The following is a 20,931-nucleotide window of genomic DNA, read 5'->3' as shown; positions in this document are numbered from 1 at the left end:
CATGGAAAATGCATGTAACAAATTGCAGAGTTAAGATAAGAAACTCATGCATGACCTTTTTCTCTTAAATGCCTGTAATATTCTAGAATTTTGTTTTTTCACTTCATACTCTGCCCATCAAATGTTCTGTCCCTCTCCTTAATTCACCTGTTCTTTCTCTGGTCCCACATGAGTTTTTGATCTTTCTCTCTGCCCTGGAACCCTGGTGCCTGGTTCATCTCTCCCTACTTAGAAGGATTTAGCAGATCTGTTTCTTTCCCTCTTCCTTTGGTGGCTGATAGGTCTGGTTGATTTACCCAATAACTCTTCCTTTATGGTGTTTCTTGATTTCCCTACTCTGCTTATACACCAACAAATCCACGTAGGAAAAAAAAATTGTCTTTAAAATGAGAAGGTAGAATCACTCATCTGTGAAAGAGGATGAAAGCCTCAGCTCAGTATCAACACAAAGTATTCAACTGCCCAGTGAGAGAACAAAAGCAACAGGCCCAAGGATGACCAGAGTGGCTACCTAAAAACCACAGGTCACATTGTAAAATTCAGCTTATTTGGAAAATGAAATAATACTTGTATAGCTGACCTATTTCAAAAATCTTGTATTTTGCGAAGAATTTATGCAACTTCTAAAGGCAGTCTAAGAATTCAGATCACTTATACTGGACTTCTACATGAAGGTTATAAACTACTGAATGATCATTAGAAAGACTATATAGCTTCATATTTAACCACAGTTAGGAGAGAAAGAAACCAGCACTCTGGCTCATATCTAGTTCCTCAAATGTTTCAAATGAGAATAATCATAAATAACAGTAGACCATCTATGGGTTCCTGAAGACATCTTCCAAAACCAATCACTATCCAACAGGTTACATCTTCTAAGAAGCCTGTTTCCCAGACATCAGCAGTGATGGGTTCTTCTTCCAGTAATCAAAATCAGCTTTGTTTTTAATTTAGCAAACTTTCCTCTTTTCAGAAAGTGGCTTACATTATTTCTGTAATGCCAGTCAAGGAAGCTTGTATAGATATTGTGATACAAGAATTACTTTTTAAATTCAGCCCTAAAAAATATGTATACAATAACACTTCTTAAAAATAATTTATATTTTTGACTATTTGGTCCAGCCTTTTGAAGGGAAAAACCCTTCTGGTTTCAGTGCTATTAAAAAAATAAAAGTAAAGGCATATAATCTGTCACATGAACATTACAGATTTTACTAAATTGGTCCAGTTCCTCCTCAGTTTACTGTATTGCAAGGTCTGCTCTTCCCAAGTTAAAGTGAAAAAATACTTTCCCTATTTTTTAATGTATTAAGAAAAACATACAAGGTGGGCAACATGTATTCCCCTTTTGGAAAATACAGTAAAGCACAGGTGGCAGAGAAAGAACAGTCTTTATAAACAGAACAATAAATCCAAATTCATCTTCCAAAAATTTGAAAGTACTTACATGTGTGTGGCTTAAGCCTCCTACAAGTGCCTGTGAAGTATTTGATCCAAATATAAAGGGAATAAAATGTATTGTGTGTACACATCTCTGCAATGCAAGAGACAGGAACCTGAAATGTACAATGCTAACATCTGGAAGAAGTATTCAGAGAAGCAGATTTGTATCTTTAAAATCCTACTTGAACACTAGGATTTGCAGCCCTCCCATTGTTACACTATCACAGAATCTTTCACCGAAGAAACTGTTAGGACTTGATTTTTATACATCCATCTACAGGGAAAAAAATAATTTACTAAAAAACAGCATCCTACAAAAATGAACCTCAAGACAGATACTTTTATCTACTTTTCATCCTCAACCAATACACCAATCACATATGATAACAGTTGGCAGGACATCTTCAAGGGAAAAGTAATCCAAGCTCAGCTCATGAAAGAAAGCTTTTACAGGATGACAGAGCTACTGAACCTCCTTTGGCTGCTGATAACATCATTGTTGTCAGCTCAGCACTGAAGCAATGATTCCAAACACGGCATTAGTACAATAAATTCGTTCATACAGTGTAAGAGGGCAGAAAAGTGCCCAAAAGCATGGTAAGATTGCAATATTCCAGCAGCCTCTTCTCAAGGACATTTGAAGTACATTTTACTGGTTCTACAATCACAAAGAGAGTCAAAAAGCGGAAGAAATTCACTCCTGACTCACGGCCTTTCAAAACACCAGTCCATCTTCTAACTTTTCTTAACTCCTGTAAGACATCTGTCTAGGGCTCAGTAACCCAGCAGTTACACGGTGCAGCCCTGGATGTCCTTTCAGTCAGCATCAGACACGAGTAAAGAAACTACTGCCCATTTCTCAATCTTCTATGGCCCAGGAGTTCATGTTTCTCCCTCACTGTCTTTATCAGATAAAACTGTATTGCATGATAACACAAAGCTTTCCACAGCATCTGAAATACCTACTCAACCCCAGCAAGGAAGCTGCACTGTTTACATTGCATTTTGCATTCTTTTTCAGTCACACTTGTATTTAATAACAAGAACAAAAACTTTACTTTTGTAGCCAATATTTATATTTTCCATTTGGCACTTCTGATAATTTTTCTCACAGAGTAGAGCTAAAACTGACTTGGCAAGCTGGATTTATCAGCATTTCATCTGCTAAACCATTCCAGCTAGAAAGCCAACTATATTGTCAACAGTTTTAAGAAGCAAACTTCTACTTGTATTATATGAGAAACTCACAAAGAACACACAATCAAAACAAACAAGAAAATAGAAGCAGAGCTGGGGGGAACCCAAACAGTTCAACATTTAAGGAATTGCTATTTGTAATCCCTAAAATAGAAGTTCATCTAGTGCCAAGTACTTTAGAAAGACAATTTTCTTTTTTAAACACTAAATACACTTCCCAAGTTCCCAAAGCATCTTCTACACTACTGTACCAGGAAGGAAATGAAACACAGCCAAGAATTCCACCTACAGTTCTGTAATTCCCAAAAGTGACAGTTTTTCAAATATTGACTCCCAAAAGTAAAACCAATCCTGTGCTCATCACTACCAGAAATACAAATTTTACAGGACTAACTTGGTCTTAAATGATAATTTCTGTGAAAAACAACAGAATTATACAGGTCAAAATTTCAAGAACAGCTGTACTGAAAACAGACAAAAATGAAATTTGTCTAATTCTGAAGACAAAACAGCAGTAAAAACTGATTTTAATGCCAAAATACGTGATTGTATGCATGTATAATGAAGTATTTGGATAGCTTTGCTGTGCACCATATTTATTTGTAGATTTAATAACTCCTTGTTTATTAACAGAGTTGTAATAACATTCTATTTTAATACCAAATCCTTCAATCTTCTTTTTTAGTCAATCAACCAAAGCTTGGATCTCAAGATGGGAGGAGTCTCCATTAGTTACAAGAGATTTCTGATGCTTTATCAAGGAAAATATCTCTGAACAATATGGTATAATTAAAATTTTCTTTCCATTAAAGATGTGATTACTTCACTGTTGATCCTCTCAGAAGAATCACCTCAACACTCTTACTTTCTTTCAGAGCTTTCTCCCTCTAGATCCTGATACCTGCTCCTGAAAAAATTCTCATTTCTAAGATAGAGTCCTCATTTAATGATCATTAAATGATCACTACCAAATTTAACATTAATGATCACCAAATTTAACATGTCTAATGAAAGTGTGCATTGGTTGACAAACTAGGGTATTGCATTCCCACTGCACCTACTTTAGACAAAATGACTGAGTACTGTGGCATTACAAACAAAATAATGAAAAGAGGGGGCAGAATAGAAAAGGAGATCTCATGTATTCTACATCTCATTACCTTCCTAAAGATGTGATTCAGAAGGACAAAATGGGGTGGGAACATGGTCATGAAACATCACTCACCATTTCCTGAGATGCATACTTTGGATCTTCGGGATCAACTGACCAGTAGCAATAGTCAAAGCTGAAGGCCACAGTTTTTTCTCTTGAGTCCCAACTGCTATCAAGCCTACTGTCAACCTTACAATAAAAGGAAAAAGACAGAAAGACAGAAAGACCAAGTCACTCTGAAGCTGACCCAAAAAAACCCCATTTTCCAAGCTAATGAGAAGTTTATCTGGATCTGTATTGTGGAAAAGGAATGACAAAAAGTTTAACCTCTTTAGTAAATTTTCTTTGGTGCTTAGAGTGAGGTGGAGATATCCATGAGAAATCTGCTAGAGCATTTTTACTGAAAGGTTCATTTACTACAGCTAAGGTTCTCCAAGACACATACAATAGATGCAATCAGCTAATCTTTATAAATTCTATGTATTGGCAGGAAAGCTTTACAACCCTTTCGATATTTCCTTGAAATTCTTCTGTTTCACAGAGAGTTACATCACAGAAATGAGGTCCCAAGTGATAAAACAAAACCAATTTTCCCGTTGCATAGTTGAAAATGAAGGTGTCTTCCACAATTTCCCCTTTGCTTTGTCGTGGTTGCAAGCTAATGCTTCTGTCACTGGGACTGCACAGTCCAAACTTAACCTTTATGGGCTAGTAACAATGACAGTGAAGCCCTTCTAGCACAACAGTCAGCAATTATTGAAATTAAAGGAACTGTGTAAGTCTTTCCATATCATCTTGCCCAAGTGATCGATAATAGACAAGCTTATGAACGCTCAAAGGAGGAGAGTAATGAGTCAAAACACGATACAAAATTAACACCATATACATGTAATTTTTATCTAATTGGTAACTTTGTAATAACCTCAACATTCACACTAACTTAAGCAGAAAAAAAGCATGCAGGCTCCAGAGCTCTCAAGGAAGATGATGGCTACACTCAGTTTATTCTTATAGCTCTTGGTCTTTTACCAAGGCCTGAAGTGTAGCTTTACACCTTCTGCTCTATTTTATGCAAATAAGTTGCACTCTGAAGGGAAATATGAGAGGAGGAGAGATACAGGGAAAGAAATTATCCAGGTGTTAGTAACAGTAAGATATGCAAAAATCCTAAACAGTTTACTAATAGCTTTGAATGAGGGCATGCAACAGGACTGCAGCAGCTTACACAAATATAACATGCAACTACCAGTTACATCCCCTCTCAAAAAATCCCCCCAAAACCCATGAACTAATCCCAAATCAAAACAATCCTTCCCGACATTTTTGTTGCAGTAATTCTAGGGCTGTGCCAGTTTAAACCTCTCCTTTAATATTACTATTAGAATGATCCAATAGCCAAGCAAACAGAGAAAATTATCAAGATATCAGGATCCTTATATGGGAAAGAGAAGACAACAAAAAGCATACCTTTATATTTCTGACTTTCGCCACTCTGTCATCAACTTCTACAATCACTCTTCCTCCTTCTGCTCTCTCTCTGGAAACAGAACGTATTTTAAAAATCCATTGAAAATATAAAGAAACTGAAAGGTGCATGTCAAATTCTTAAACTTCAGAAATTTATGTTTACTTAAGCAAACTGCAAATCAGAACTATAAAACAGATAATTCAGATATACACAGATAAGACTGCGACATGAAATGGCATTTGCAGATCTGCATTCAGGTATCTCAACAGCAAGAGGCTAAAAACCCTTAAGACTGTGGTGATTAAACAGATTCAAAGTGTTTTTCCTAAATACATAATTAAGATTTTATTTCTATTTAAGAGTTGTTGCTTTAAATTACTTTCACAAGGAAGTAGAGTGGAGTACTGGTAGACTGGCTATGCTTTGTGGAGTAGGGATCCATGTCACAGACTTGTGAGCCACAAGAGTCCTTAGGTTGCACTGTCTGATTTTTACCACTTAATTGAAAGTGTTTGTTGTAGTCCTCAAGAAAGTACTCTTCAGAAAACAAAAAAAGCCAAACAAACAGTAAAACCAAAACACTGTCCTGAAATGTGAATGTTCCTAAAGTGCAAAGGACTGTGCACTCATATATACTGTCTAAATACTCATATATACTGTCTAAATCTCTCACTGGAAGCAGCTATGACTGGCTACTACAGACAACTTCCACATCCAAAATGAATCATATTAGAAAAGAATGAAAAAAGGATGTGGACAAAGAAAAAAAAAACCCAACTCCCTCTCTCCCCCCTGCCAATAACAGTTTTGGCCAACTTTTTTAAAAGTTAAGGTAAAGACACACTGTCATTTGAGATTAGATGTATATATATCTCCAGATATTCAGTTGGATCTGTATCACGAGGTCAGCTAAAAACTAGGTCAGATAAAATAAGAGTTAGAAAATTCAAACCCAGCTGACAACTGCTCTTTCATGGCCCTAGATCTTTGACAGATTGCTTTACATGTGTGCAGAAGTATTTAGTCCCTACCGATTACAATCTGCCTTCACTGAGGGCTCTACCTGCCAGGTGGCACAAAGCACAACATGCCTTGCCTCTGGGTCTCTCCACTTCTCAGCTTTTACCCCATGCTTTCTGTACCAAAACAACATTCAAAACAATGCCTTAGGACACTTAAGACTTCCATGAAGACAATCAATGCAGCATTTGAACTTTCCAAGCATAAAGAGGTTTTAAGCACATTTCTGAGCATAGCTGTTCCCTTTTGCAGATAGAATTAATGCTTTACCTTAAAGTCTCTTGCTTCACATTACTGATTTTTGAGGTACCCTCCCCAGGTAACAGGCTGAACTTGGTATTTCCTGTAGTACATACTTACACATGACACTTTGCATAGAAAATACAAGCACAGCTCACAGAGATTTTAGTTAAGCTGTAAGTGTTCAGCTGTTCAACACATCAGTCACCCGAGCCCCATGTCAGATCCCAAGAGAAAGGGAAACACATTATGTGCAGCTGGGCACCAAATGTTGCGTTATGTACAGCTGAGTACAGAACAGAGGCCTCATACGGCTCCCCAAAGAAGAAACAAACAAGGAACGGTGCCTAAGGATACAGGCTGTGAATACCTGTAGTGGAAATGTGCAACTGATACATTTAACCTGGACATGTGTAACTTTATAGATATTTTGACAAGCAAATGCTTTCCAGTGTAAGTTACTTAGGTGACTTACATATTCATGCACAAATCTCTGCCAGGTGAGCTACTGAACAAAGCTGACAATTACACCATACAGCAGATCTGATTTAAGAGGCAATGAGACATTTTGACAGAATTTCACAATATTTTAAGAACAGCAGAAGACAGAAAACCAGAGGGATCCTTTAGGAGAGAGTTTGCTTCAGTTACACATACTCTTTCTTCAGTGCCCAAGCATGATCTTGGTCCTACCCTGCTTCTCAATCCCATGAGCATCCTTAATTTTCAGTCCTTAACGCTCCAGTTTTATCAGCCTAAATCATTCATCAAGTTCCTATCCTTCCCCTCCTATGCACACACATCATTCCCTACAGGTATGTCCTATGTGTTCTCACTGTTATCATGCCCATCTTGCCCAGGGCAGTCTTCAACTGCTCTGCAGGTCTCGTGTCCCTTCTCCTACTGCACTGTAGCTAGTCATAGGCTGATATCTCTGCTCCAAAGGTACATAATCCTGCTCTTTTTGTCAGTTCTTCCAATGTCTAATGCAAGTTTACCTGTACACTTTACAATTAACCAGTGTTTCTTCCTGGGCACGAGATGAGCAAACAGATTACTGAAAATAAACCAGAGAGAAGACCTTGTTCAGGTCCCGTTCCTGGGCTTCATTTGTGACTTGGACAACACTGAGCTCAACTTATTAAAGCAATACTCACACAGTGAGGTTTTTTTCTTAAGGGGATGATGCAAGCATGATTTGGTCAACACTAGAGAACTCAAGTTCAGAGAAAGCAGATTCCTTAAAACTTTTACCTGCTATGCTATTACAAGTCTTCACTGAACATGTTAAAGAGTTTTAATTATTTAGAACTTTGGTAGAAAGAGGTAGATTGAGATGTGAACCACATAAGATTTCAAATTTTAAAATCAATTGGGGAATTCAAATAAAAGGTCCCCCTAAGTAGCTTTTATACATTTTAAAACGTAATTCCCCATAACCTTATCTCCTGCAGCAGCTGAACTGCTCCGGGTGAATCTTAAAAATAATTTTAAGAAATCTAGTCTAAGGCAAGCATTCATGAATACAACATTTGTACTCAAACGGTTGAAATCTGGAAAAGCTTTTAATCATTTTAAATGCCAGGGTATTCTAGTTGCAGAAGTAAGGCAACTTCAACAACAAACAGTGTTCTCAATCCAAGCTGTAATAATTACGTGAAACTCACTGCCTTCAGTCCACGTGTGTTACATATAACCCTACAAACAAGTGACTTTACTCTGTGGCTTCTTATAGACTGATGCTCTCATGGGCTACAGTCTTACTAAAGATTAAAGAAGAAATCCCAAACATAAAATCTTTGAGATACAAAAATTTTCTGGATATAGAAAATTTTATACTCATATTTATACATCTACTTATGTTAAAATAAACATAAACCCAGTAAAATACAAACAACACAAAATGAAACTGTCACCTTTTAGCTGAGGGTATCAAAGATTCCACATTATGCAGACATAAAGCTCTATGCAGCAATCAAGTACCTTTGTCTGAGTTTCACAAAACAAGAAAGCCACCAGAAAACAGAGACAGAACTAAAATCTCCCCTTGCTCTGGGTGCATATTCACAGCACGCAGACTTTTATCTTAACTCCAGACTGCTGCTGAAAGAGGCAATTTCTCTTTGCTGCTCCAACCTCCCACATGTGTTTCTACTTTCTAGCAATCACACACCCATGCAATGACTCAGATCAGCTGAGATCAGGGGAAAAGCCCCACACCAAAATAAATAATCAAGGTGTCACAGGACTTGCAAGCCCTTCCAGAGCACTGAGCACAGTGGTCACACAACGTGATGAGCCAAAGCAAGAGAAAGGGCAGGAACACGTGGTGGTGGGAATGGAGACCCCTCCCTTCTGCTGCAGCTTACAGACAGAGACCAGGGAGCATAAACAAAGCAACCCATAGCTGCCACCAGCTCTACAGACTATGTGTCTGAACTCCCTGCAAACACACGTTTATATCATGCTTCATTTAGGTATAAAACAGAGAACTTTGGAAAAGAAAGCACAGTTTCATAACTAAAGCCCAGGAGGAAAAACAGACTCACAGCTGTTCTAGATATTTTGACCTGAACTTCAGATTGCAAATACTACAAAAGCTCTCTCAGAAAAACCTGTGTTTGTCAGTACAGTCTTACACATATGTGCAACAGTTTGCATTTGAATGATAAAGCAACCCATCATCCTTAGGGATGGGTGCTCTGCTCCACAGGTATGAAAACTTGTAGAGAAACGGCTGGGTGAACAGGGACATGTATATGTGCACAATCCAAGCTATATTAGTGAACTGTCCTTGACTAAGGAAAAAGGGACTAAGGAAAACAATGCTGATGTGGCAAGTCGACAGGATGTTGGGGAGGGGGATGCTGACCACAGAAAGAGGAAGACTTGTGTTAGTTAGTTGTGTGCATATTAATCTGTAACCAGTCGCTTGCTATTAAGGGCCACGTGAATAGCAGCTGTGATCCAATAAAATGGAGCTTGCTTATGTGTGCTTGGGGAATTAGGGTATACCTATGGCACTGACAAGAGAATAAACTGAGTTCCATCATATCTCTGTGAGAAGCGTGGTTCATCTCGGCAGATCTCTGGCTATTAAAACTGTATTCTTTTTACCAATAAAATCAACTTCAAAGTATGTTTCTCTAGTAACACGTTTGACTTCTGTTGCTCAGAAGTCACTGGGGTTCTAACACTTAGTTTCCCCATCCTCTCTTTTCCCCCACTTCTTGAAAAATGCATGCTGTGTTTGGGAAATGCCTCTCCTAAATTACTTTCCATGAAAACAAGTTGCCTGTACAAAGATAAAGCTGTAGAAACACCACTTAATGGTGCTTGTCCCAGAAAGGACTTGCATCTTCTCAGTCACAGAAAGCTTTAGAGAAATGCAGACCCAGCAACAGAACAGTGACACAAGTACAGAATGCAGTGGCAGAGTTGTAATGGGGAGCTACAAGGGAGACCTGACAGAAACTAAGCTGCTGCAGCAGTCCAGAAGACATGAGCAGCCCAAAGGAAATCTCACACCATTTGCTGTTGCTGTGACAAATAATTTTTGCAGCCAACATGTAAAGCTATTGCAACCCCACGGGGACAAAGACAGTCTGAGAGAATTAGCCAGTGGGAAAGAATCATGGAAGGATCAAGACCCCAGAGAGGGACACTTCCACAGCTTGCTGGATCTCAGTGAGATGAGTTCAGACACAGAGCACAGAAGTGCAAGGAGGTATGCAGAGCTGGAGGAAACAGTGGGTGGAAAGAAAGGGGGAAGTTGTTTTTTTTTATACACTCTAAAATGTGCCCTGCTTCTCCTCCACCCTCTCAAATAACTTGGAGAACAAAGGAAGCTGACTTTTTAGAAGTTGCCTGTTTGTTTTAGGAACACGTACATGTGATAAAGCAAAAATACTGTACTCATTAGCAGTAGACATGTCACGCAACAAAACAGCTTCTACAAATACAGGCCAGCAAAGTACTCACCAAAGTAATCAAACATACTAAAGCCAACATATACAGTTTAAGTACAAGAAAATTATTAAACAATTTTTTAAAGAAGCTTCAAAAATAACCCTGCAATGTAATAATTGTAAGTACTAAATGCTTTCCTGCCAACTCCCACCACCCAAGTTAACTCCAGACCCAACCTCAACCTGTACTGAAACACAGTCCCTCAAAAGCAGTGTGTCAAGAATATCAATCTCTCCCCTTTTCCACAGGCTCTGCTAGGAAAAAAAGTAGCCTTTTGTGGCAGGATGTATACCAGCAGTTACTGCTGCTGTCTCTTGGACTGTCACTTTCCAGGACGTGACCCATGACTATGATAAGTAAGGCAAACATTTACCTCTTGTACCTGGGGACACTGTGCCATCTAACGGCACACCTATGCAGTCACCATGCCAGCAGCTTATGTATAATCCTGAAGAAAATCTAGCCCAAGTAATTTCTTGGTCATGAAGTCTAAAGATTTTATGGGGAAAACTTCAGTTAGCCAGATTTATCTTTTCTTTTCCATTAATAGTATGTCATACAGTGTCTCTGACTCTTGTTTACTGGCAGCCTTGGCAGAAGTATCTTTGAGAAGCTGCCATCTTTGCACTTCTTGAGTGACTGACCAACCTTGGCCACAGAAACGAAACAAACTCTGCAGGGCATATTCCCAGCTTTGCTAGCCTTCAGAGAATGCTACCCTAGCCAAATGGGTTGAGGATATATCTGCTGAGAGACCAAGGGTCCAATGAGAAGAGCACTAAGATTCCATGCTGCTCCATCAAAAATTGTAGAGAAGATTGTCAAAGCTTTCAGCCATTAGAGCTTCTGGACTCTACTGACAAGTTAAGGTACCTACAACCACAACTTTCCCAAACACAGCATCCCTCCACAACACCAGCGTAATGTATACTTATACCTGCTGCTGTAACCTGGCAAAGTCGAGGTGCTAGTAGTATGAACACCCTCACTTTGGCCAGTGCAGGATTTTTTAATATGTAAAAATAAAGTATATGTAAAAATCAAGTAAGTTTACCTAAGATTCATTTTCAGTGTTTCTCATTATTCTCATTACTCAATAGCATTTTGGATATTTCTCTTTAAAGTCAAAACTGTTTCACTGTGTCTTGCAAATGGGAGTGCACACCCGGTCAGCAATCCTCCTACCAAATTCAGAACAGATGTTTATAAATAATTCTAAACTCTCTACTGAAGCCAAGTACACAGAGTTCACCAAGACAGCACGCTGCTATACGAGACATGCTGCTCAAGTAATTTTTTGAAGCTACTCCCAACTGTATGGAGCTTTCATTGGCTCTCATAATGCCTAACACAATCTGAAAGTCAAAAATCACCAGTCCTAGTGATTACCATTATTCTTGTATGGTTTCTCCCATTCTCCTTTGTAAATACTATATAGCAATAAAAATATGAATATTTGGTGCAGATATAACCATGAGGCATCTTCTTTGATAAATCCAAGTCAGAAATACTCCTGATGTTCCAGCAGTGCTTTGAATTGTTGTGGAATAATGATGTTTTCTTTTCATGTAGAGACATGGAGGGGAGAAGGGGAGAGGAAAAAGCCTTTTTCATCTGTCATACCACCAGCATTTAAGGAAGCATGAAATAAGGAGGATTTAAAACAAAGCTACAGTCCAGTCAGTGCAGTTTCATCCACCCTTGATTTCACAGCTGCTTACAGAGCAATGACACAATATAATTCAGATTTTTGCATCAGAGGAATTCTGTACAAATGCCATGTTTTTTATGCAAACCTGAATTTGGATACAGAAGTCAGTCTTCATTCCACCTGGACAGAACTTCAATCTGGGATCATAGCCAAATAAATGGCTGTGACACTGAATGCTGCAATGTGCTGTCTCTCCCTTCCTGCTTTGGTACCTTTCATTTTATTATTTTTTTATTATTAAAAGCAGCTACTGTAGTAGACCCTTAGATTTTACAAACAGAGGGGCAAAACTAATTTTCTTTTAAATATATGCTACAGATAGGAAGGTGGCAGTAAAATTTTAGAAGTGCACTTCTTTCTAAAGATCACATAAAGCACTGGATTAAAGAAAAGGAAACTCTGGAAATCCTACCCAATCCTACTCACATAAATTCTCTGTGCACAGTAGTGATGTCTCGCCACGTACTCCACAAAACTTAGCATCTAAAGACTGCATCAGTCCCCAGGGAAGCTGTGATCTCTATGCATGAAGTCACATCACCTTACACTACAACTTCTCCCAGATAGAGTAAGTGGTCTTAGAGAATGAAACCACCCAGCAAAGACATGACTCCAGCCAGGTTATTTAATGGCATCGTGCCTCCTTTTTGTTTGCTGCATACAAAAGTCTGATCCCTGCTCCAAGACATTCTACACTCATGAAGTATTCTTAGGACATGGGAGGAAATGTGTTCTATGAAAATGCAAAATATTAGGAGAAAATAGAAGGCTTCCAAAAGCTGGTTCTGCTGTTGGTGTTTTATGATATTGTTGTAACTGCTTTTGTATGGGCAACAAGGTAAGAGACAGCCTCTTACTCTGGGAAGTAAACCATCAGTAGGTAGCACCTTGTGCTCCTGGCTTAAATGAGCACAGGCACATTTGTATCGTCACATAACATCAGCAGAAGTTTAATCTTCCATGGAATGGGCAGCAGTGGCCACTTAGTACATCACAGAATATTCTGAGTTGGAGGAGACCCACAAGGATCCTTGGGACTAACTCAAGGAATGGCCCATGTGAGGATCAAACCTACAACCCTGGTGTTATCAGCACCATGCTCTGACCAGCTGAGCTCATCTCAGGGTCATGTAGAGTTCTGCTGCTTTAACAAACTAGAAAGTCTGCCCTTTATCAAACTTAGAAAACTTGGTTCATGCAACTTCAAGAAAAATACATCTGGGAAAAGCTGCTGATGCAGTACCCTTATAAAGTCACAGATGTGGCTTATGGAAACCATCTGCTAATACCAAGTACAGATGCTACAAGAAAAGAGCAACCACCTCAGTGACAGCTTACGTGAAACTTAAAATAACAGACTAAGTAAAAGAAAATAACTAATTTGACAGAGGGCAGAAAAGGTGCCAATATAGCCTTAACAGGATACACAAATATTAAAATACATTTGTTTGGAGAGGGACTTTATAAAACCAAAATAAAAATATCAACTTTTCTTTCAAAAATCCTTGTTCTGCTGTGGGAAAGAACTTGAAATCACAAGCTATGCATAAACAATGCAGCTCATACAGATTTTCAGACAGCAAAAGACTCTTGGAGGCCTGAGACAGCTCTTTCCCACCATCAGGTACCAATCCCAAAACCCATGTGTAACAGAGAGACACAGAGGAACAACACTCACCCAACTACCACAGCAGATAAAAGTAGATAAAAGTCTGCCATTTCTGTCTGTGTGAGAGGGCGACAGCACCAAAGTCGCAAGGAATATATATATGAAAATATACAAGAATGAGAACAACAAGCTCCAATCTGCTGTTGCTTTAATTTTATTTTGATAAAGCATTTAACATCTGTTATGCATAAGATTCAAGTAATGTTTTCTACGAAATTTACCACAAGTTATCACTCTTGTCAACAGTAGACCACATTGCTGTATCAAAGTTCTTGTGGTTACACATGAACATGTAGAATAGCTAATAGCACAGTCTATAAAACAGCAAAAAGTCTTCCTTGCAAAATAATCCTTCCTTTGTTTACTATAATATGATTACAAAGAACAAGGGAGATAGAGCACAGCAGAGACTAGTTAACAAAGTAAAAACCAATAGTGATTTACTTTGTATCATTTCTAAAATGATAGAAATAGAATAGAAATAGATTTTGAATAGAAATAGATTTAAAATATTCACATCATGATGCACCCATCCATCAAGCTCCTTTCTCAGCTATTCAGTGAAGCCATGCTCAGCACACTGCTCAGATCAGCCTTGCATACCAAGCCTTCTTCTATAAACTCTAAGTGAGAAACTTTCCCTAAAACTCCCTCCCAGGCATGGGCTTGCTCACCTGAATTCTTAGGACCACAAACTCAACCCCTCCTTCCCATCCTATCCTCAAGCCTCATTAACTGTTGCATACCAGGAAGGCAATTAGAGGAATATGTCATACAGAGCAGCAGCAATGAGGAAAACAACTGTTGCAGCTCAGACTGTGATAATAAACACCTGCACAGCTGGAAGTGTGGTTCAGCTTTGCCACCTGGGACTACCCAGACATTTCTTTGATGCTTTCATTTGCCAGAGTGTGGAGGACAAAGTCAGGAACTCCTGAGGGGACTGGGGAATACAGCTCAGAAATAAGGCAAAGCAGAAAAAAGGCAAAGAGCAGCTTTTGGATCAATTAATCTGTTCAGCAACTCTTTCAGGTGACAGGTCTGTGAAGTTCACAGAGGACGGGAAAGTTCATTTGTGAGTTGTTAAAGACACCAGGAAGACTCTCTCAAATAAGAACTCTCTCCTTTTCCAGGCCAGAGAAGCAGCTGAAAAGTGGAGATATTTTCAACAGCAGAATATGTCTTATGTTTTGCTCAGTCCTGTACAAGTAACTCCCAAACTTGAGGGTACTATCCCTTAAGCAAAGTACTTTAAAGTTCCAAAAAGCATCACAAGGCAACCTGGATGCCCTAGTGTCAAGTTTTTAACTAATAACACTGTAACTTTACAACTGAACAAAACAAACTTGCTGTGAACGATTTTACTCAGAAAACTGAATCAATTCACAATTCATGAAGGAATGCAATGTCTTCTAGTCACTGGTTTGTGCTAAGAAGAGAATCCTATAGAAATGCATGAGACTCTTCATTGTGGTATAGAGCACAGTCTTTTAAAAATTGTTCTTTCCTATCTCTGACTTATGTAGCAGCTCTCAAACTACACTGTGATAAATGACTGAATCCTGGGTACACACAAGTGAACTGAGACCAGCTGGATGGAGAGCAGAAGATGTAGTGGATCAGGGAGGGAAAGGCGTGAGGCAGCTGTGCTCCATCCTGGTCCCAACACAATACTGCCCTGGACACGCGGATCACTCCCCTCCCAGAGAGCCTCCCATGCACAAACAGCCCTCCCTCTCTCCTCTTACATAACACAGGGCTGAGATCCTCTACAAGAGCAATCAGCAGCCACAAGTAGGTACTAGAATCATGATGGGTTACCACAGCAAAGGAACAAACATGTTTGAACCTAGCAGCACATAAAATCTAGCATTGGTTTCTGCTGGCCTACATAAGAAAGTAAAAGGACATGTCCAACACTGCAGGTGTTTCTGTAGCATACAAACACCCAACACAGCATTAAGAGAACTACCCAGGCACAAGGAGAGCCCTGGACACAGTACTTGAATACAATACTCAAATACTTTCTCAGCCAGTCACACCATTTCCAAGTCTGGAGGGTGAGGTCTCTTATCATAACACCACACTGCAGACTGCAGTGCTGGCATCCTCCACAGAGCAATCAAAAAAGAAAGAGGAACAGCATTCCTAGTTCACATAGCTACGTGCTAGCATTCAAAGCGTTTCCATAAACAACTTCTGACTGACAGCCAAAAATAACATTACACTTTCCTTACAAAAGTCTCCCATCCAATAGACCAAGCGTTAAGATGTCCGGAAATAAACCACAAAGGGATTTCATCAGTTCCCTGTTCCTATTTAACACCTGATTATTAGCTATGGCTATAGACAATTTAATGCACCCATTCGGGCTTCCGGATTTCATTCTAAGGGGGAAATGTATTTATACAGAGCAAGTATCTGTGTAACCTCAAAGTAACAAATCTTTTTTAGTATGTAGGATAGTAAATGTGTAATAAAGACTTTTAAACATTACTCCAGGGAAAATATTTAACTAAATTTACATCCAGAACTATATTTTGGTGATAAAAAATAATTTAGTCTGTTACAGAAGGACTGATAGCATTATGAAGAACGCTGGCTACAGGCTGTTTAAACTTCAGGCAATGGAAAAACTTCTGCATTTTGTATAACCGTGCTCGCGTAATATCTGTCACAGATTATTTGGGCACATGAGTTCTCTGTCAACTGTGATGGGCTCCATACAGATGCAGAACAAAAAGATCACTCTTTGCCTTATGCTAGATAACAAAAGTTTTGAGAGCTCTTGCATTACCATTTTTTAACAGCTGAATTTTCAGTAAGTTTTAAGATGCAAAGCCAATGTTTGTCTGCCATTGTAAATTAAATGAAGAGCAGCAATGAGGAAGTTTGCATGATAGTCTAGAAACAACCAACTCACCCATGAGTTCTAGCCTTTGCCTGCAGCTTTCCAGTTTCTGGTATTCTTAAAAGGCCAGGTTTAGTATCTTTGGCTGGAACTGAGGTTGTACAAATTACAGTACTTAAATCCAGTAGAACTGAAATTTTTACTGCAGGAAGTCTTCCTCTTTAAAACACCTGAAAGATCATGGAAGCTGTGGCAACATGGGTACCCTGTTGGGGCAATTGCAGAGTGTGTGTATAGAGACAGTGAGAGCTTTGTGTGATGACAGTATGGAAGCAGTATAAGAAGCTGGAAAAGAGAAGACCTTTATGCCCACTGAGAATTTTAGTCTTTTCAATGTCTATCAAGGTTACTTGAAGCCTTCATATATTTGGTATTTGCCTCGAAGTCATTACATTCGGACAATTTTGTTCAAGGCCAAAAAGCAAGTTCTCATGTCAGAGCCTTCACAGAGAATATACAACCACTTCCTCTTCCCATTTATAACATCCAAAAATCCATCTTGAAATGCTTTTGCTGACCTCAACTGTGGCAGCACAGTAGAAAGAACAACTGGCCTCTGCAGTCAAACACCACGAGACTGGTCTCTGCCTCCCTCCCCATCCCATCTGTTACACCATCATGACCTGAGTAGATGGGATTACTTAACAGTTTCTCCCTCCATTACCCCTGAGTTTCCACTCTCACCTTCATACAAACATTTCTGTTTCAGCCTCAGATTAATTTCTCTCATGTGCAAGAAGCTGCCCACCTCTCTGATCACAGCCTCCTCTCCAAACTACATTCCTCACCAAACAGCTGGCCCACACTGACTACATCAAAGGTTTTCCTGTTTACCACACCTTATCTGACAGTCAGAGGTGCTGTTTAATGCTATAATGATATATTCACTATTATGCACTATTTAGAGCAGCCCACCTGGGAAAAACATTAAGACAGATGTGATGCAACCTTCCTCACCAAGCAGGATCTAGTGAGAGGGAAGATAATGATAAAAATCAAATAATATATCCACCACTAAAGCAACACCAAGCAATAAAAGGTTAAGCTAAGCTTACTTCAATGCTGTAGCTCTTCTTAAAACATGCCAATATCTATTAAAATCTGTTCCATTCACAGCTATGCAACAAATCAGAACTATATAACCCAAGCATGATTTTAAACAAAATTATGGACAAAATATTTTTAAAATCAGTTAGCTTTGACTAAAAGGCAAAACGTGCTGAAAACCTGTAAATTAGTTTGCAGATTTCCCTTTTCTATCAATACTAGCAGGCTTGTCTTGGGTGGGATTTTAAATTTTATTCAAAACTCCCTGATGTCTGTATCTGAAAAAAAACCCCAAAAACCAACAAAAACGAAACAACAAAAAAACCCACTATAGACAAAAAATAAGAACGAAAGAGTCCAAAATATGCTAGTGTACTGCTGGCTAAATGACTAGGCTAATTTTCTGCCTGGGCAACTCTTCAAGAATCATTTTCTCTACTGCATGAAAGAGTTATTTATCACAAAAGTCCGTGCAGTCAGAAGACAACATGAGGGACTTGTGCCAAAAAGAAAGGCAGCATCAAACCAAAGACTGGCCCTCAGAGCTTGTACCACTTTTCAAAGCATTCCTGTTTGGAGTGCTATAGCATTTCTCTATCAGGAGGAGTAAATTACCAGCCACTGACATTTGGGCTACTCGCTTTTTCTTTTCTTCTCCGAATTTCCAAAGTCTGCAAGGATTTAAGCATGTATTATATACAAATAACACCAGAGCATTGTGCTACGGCATCTTTTTGTCTGTGGGAGTTGTCTTCAAGCCGTTTCATGTAGCTTTTGGGATTTCCATTGGAGCCAAGCAAGCCGGGGAGGGAGCGGAGCTGAGCGACAATGGGAATATCCGGCTCTGCCTCCCGCTGGAAAAAACAGCAACAACAGCAGGGAAAGGCAAGACTCCTTTACACTGTATGACAATTGTCCTATTTTGGGGAGCTCAGGAAGAGGGAAGTCAGCCTAACAGTTCCACTGGGTGACTTTTCCAAGAACACTTTCCAAGCTATTCAGCGAGGCGGCGAGAGGCTGCCACTCCTCCTGTCGCACCGCTGAGCTCCCCAGCGCCTGCTGACCCTCCCTCAGCGCCGGCTAAGCCGCCCCAGGGCGGCGATCCCGTCCCGGCTGACAGGGGCAGCGGCACCCGATCACCCCCCGCGGCCGCCGGCACCCCCCGTGCCCCTCCGCGTCCCTCCGCGCCCCGCCGCACCTTTTGCTCAGAGGCCGGACCCGCACGGCCACCTTGACGTTGGCCATGGCTCGGCTCACGCCCAGCAGCTGCGGCCGCCCGCGCCCCGGCCCCGCATCCCGCCCCCGGCCGAGATGGGGAGGAGCGGGACGAGAGGAGCCGCCCGGCCCGGCCCGGCCCGCCCCGCAGCGGAGGGCAGGGCAGGAGGGAGCCCGGCCCAGGCAGCCCCGCGGAGGCAGCGCAGGGGAAACTTCCTCGGGCGGAGAGCAGGAGTTTCGGGGAAAGTCTGCCCAGCGCAGCCGCGCGGCAGCCTCTCCAGTATCCAAACCGCGCTTTTCCGCCTGAAACAGGGCTGCCCGGGAGAGCGGCACCCGCAGAGAAAGAGACAGCGATTTCGCGCTCTCCCCCAAATTCTCTTCTGCAGCAGCAAACCAGCGCAGGTTTTACCCAAGAGTTCAATGCCGCCAGTCCGATTAAGGGTGGTGCCCTTAAAAAGCTCACTAGGGACGAGCACTGTAAGCACTCCACATTAATTTGACAGGAATTTAGGGAAGGCAAGTATCCTTTCCTTATTAGTGCTAAAGGCAAGGTCTCAAGTGTTTTAGATTCCTTTGGAAACATCCCATCTTCATGTGTGTTGTACTTAGGATGGAAAAGAAAATCTTGAAACTTCCAAAGAACTTTAATTGAAATCAGTATCTAGTTGTTGCATTGATAAAAGGTTTGTATTTAGGGTAATATAAAAATCACGGAAAGTTTTTAAAAACTTCTTTTAGAATACTGTCTCTGTCACCTACTGGTATTACCAGGAAAATGCAAAAACAAGTAGCATTGGCATAAAGAAGATGCCAGGCTCAATAGACAAATCCTGTTTGGATTTTACAATTCCTTTTGCCAATGCAAATTTTTAAATGGACTTCTGGTTTTGCATTTCAAAATATGATAAACGGAGCTACATCTGAATATAATATATGAGAGTTTTAGAGTCATGTGTTGTTTTTATATTTAAACTTCTGTTTAAATTGACTTTCACCTGTACTGCTTTTTTGTACTTTACATATAGTTCTTCTCATGAGACAGTTTGCCTTAAACTCCAGAAATGTTATATCTAAATGAAAAAGGTACCACATTCCAGAAACTTTCCCGAGTGAAGTACGGGATAGATCCTTTGGACCCAATACTTTATTCACCACAGAGATGCTAAAATGAATACCTACAAGTTGTGAATCACTGTATACTTCAACAGATTTATCCCTTTAAATTACACTAAAGAATTAATTGACACATCACTGGCAAATGGCAATTAGGTAAGCTCTACCAACTCGAGAGTCAACTCTCCAATAGTAGCTACAGTATAAGAAAAAAATATGCTCAACTCTGGGATATGGCAAAACCACATATTTCAAAGAGTTACAAGGAACAAATTGACTAGAATATTTTCATTGTACTCTAAAATTATTAAATTACAACAGCTTTAATTTGCCTGACCTAAATCATCACTGTAAGACATTGGGAGTGAGAGGCTAAGCCTATGATAGATGTAGAGGACATTGATTCACAAAAATCACAGAATCAATTAGGCTCATCAAGTCCGACCTATGATCACCTATGGTTCTGTTTTCTCCCATTTCACAGAATGTGCAAAGCGTTTTCAGTAAAAATGTCAGCTTCTTTGCAGTTGTGTGGAAAACCTTCATTTTCACATCTGGAACCCCAGACATGGGACTTTGGACTCAAATCCTGCAATGACCTATATAGCAAGTGTTGGCACAAAGACCCCATTAATGTTTGTGGGACTTGATCACGAGTTTATATTCTTAGATTCTACCTCGTGACATTCTGCTTAACCTAATTCAAATTGTTTCTATCCTCTTTAACTTTCCTCAACAGCAGCAGAGAGGAACATCGCCATAGCTTACACAGTAT

The 20,931-nt window shown here is 39.9% G+C and overlaps 1 protein-coding gene across 1 annotated transcript in view; it reads right to left on the bottom strand.

Annotated features, from left to right (window-relative positions):
- LOC138111519 (stAR-related lipid transfer protein 9-like) overlaps nucleotides 1-19,095 on the bottom strand; it is a 77,713-nt gene extending 58,618 nt beyond the window's left edge. Inside the window, exons 1-3 of the mRNA XM_069017448.1 lie at nucleotides 19,027-19,095; nucleotides 5,261-5,330; nucleotides 3,866-3,982 (exon numbers count right to left, since the gene is read on the bottom strand). Of these exons, the coding sequence (XP_068873549.1) occupies nucleotides 3,866-3,982; nucleotides 5,261-5,330; nucleotides 19,027-19,073 (234 nt within the window). The 5' untranslated portion in view covers nucleotides 19,074-19,095. The remainder of the gene's footprint in view (nucleotides 1-3,865; nucleotides 3,983-5,260; nucleotides 5,331-19,026) is intronic.
- Between the last annotated feature and the right edge of the window lie 1,836 nt (nucleotides 19,096-20,931).

This window comes from Aphelocoma coerulescens, chromosome 5 (assembly GCF_041296385.1).
Source record: "Aphelocoma coerulescens isolate FSJ_1873_10779 chromosome 5, UR_Acoe_1.0, whole genome shotgun sequence".
Classification (NCBI taxonomy): domain Eukaryota; kingdom Metazoa; phylum Chordata; class Aves; order Passeriformes; family Corvidae; genus Aphelocoma; species Aphelocoma coerulescens.
Note: the sequence above shows the minus strand (reverse complement) of the source record. Positions and strands in the feature narration are given on the sequence as shown.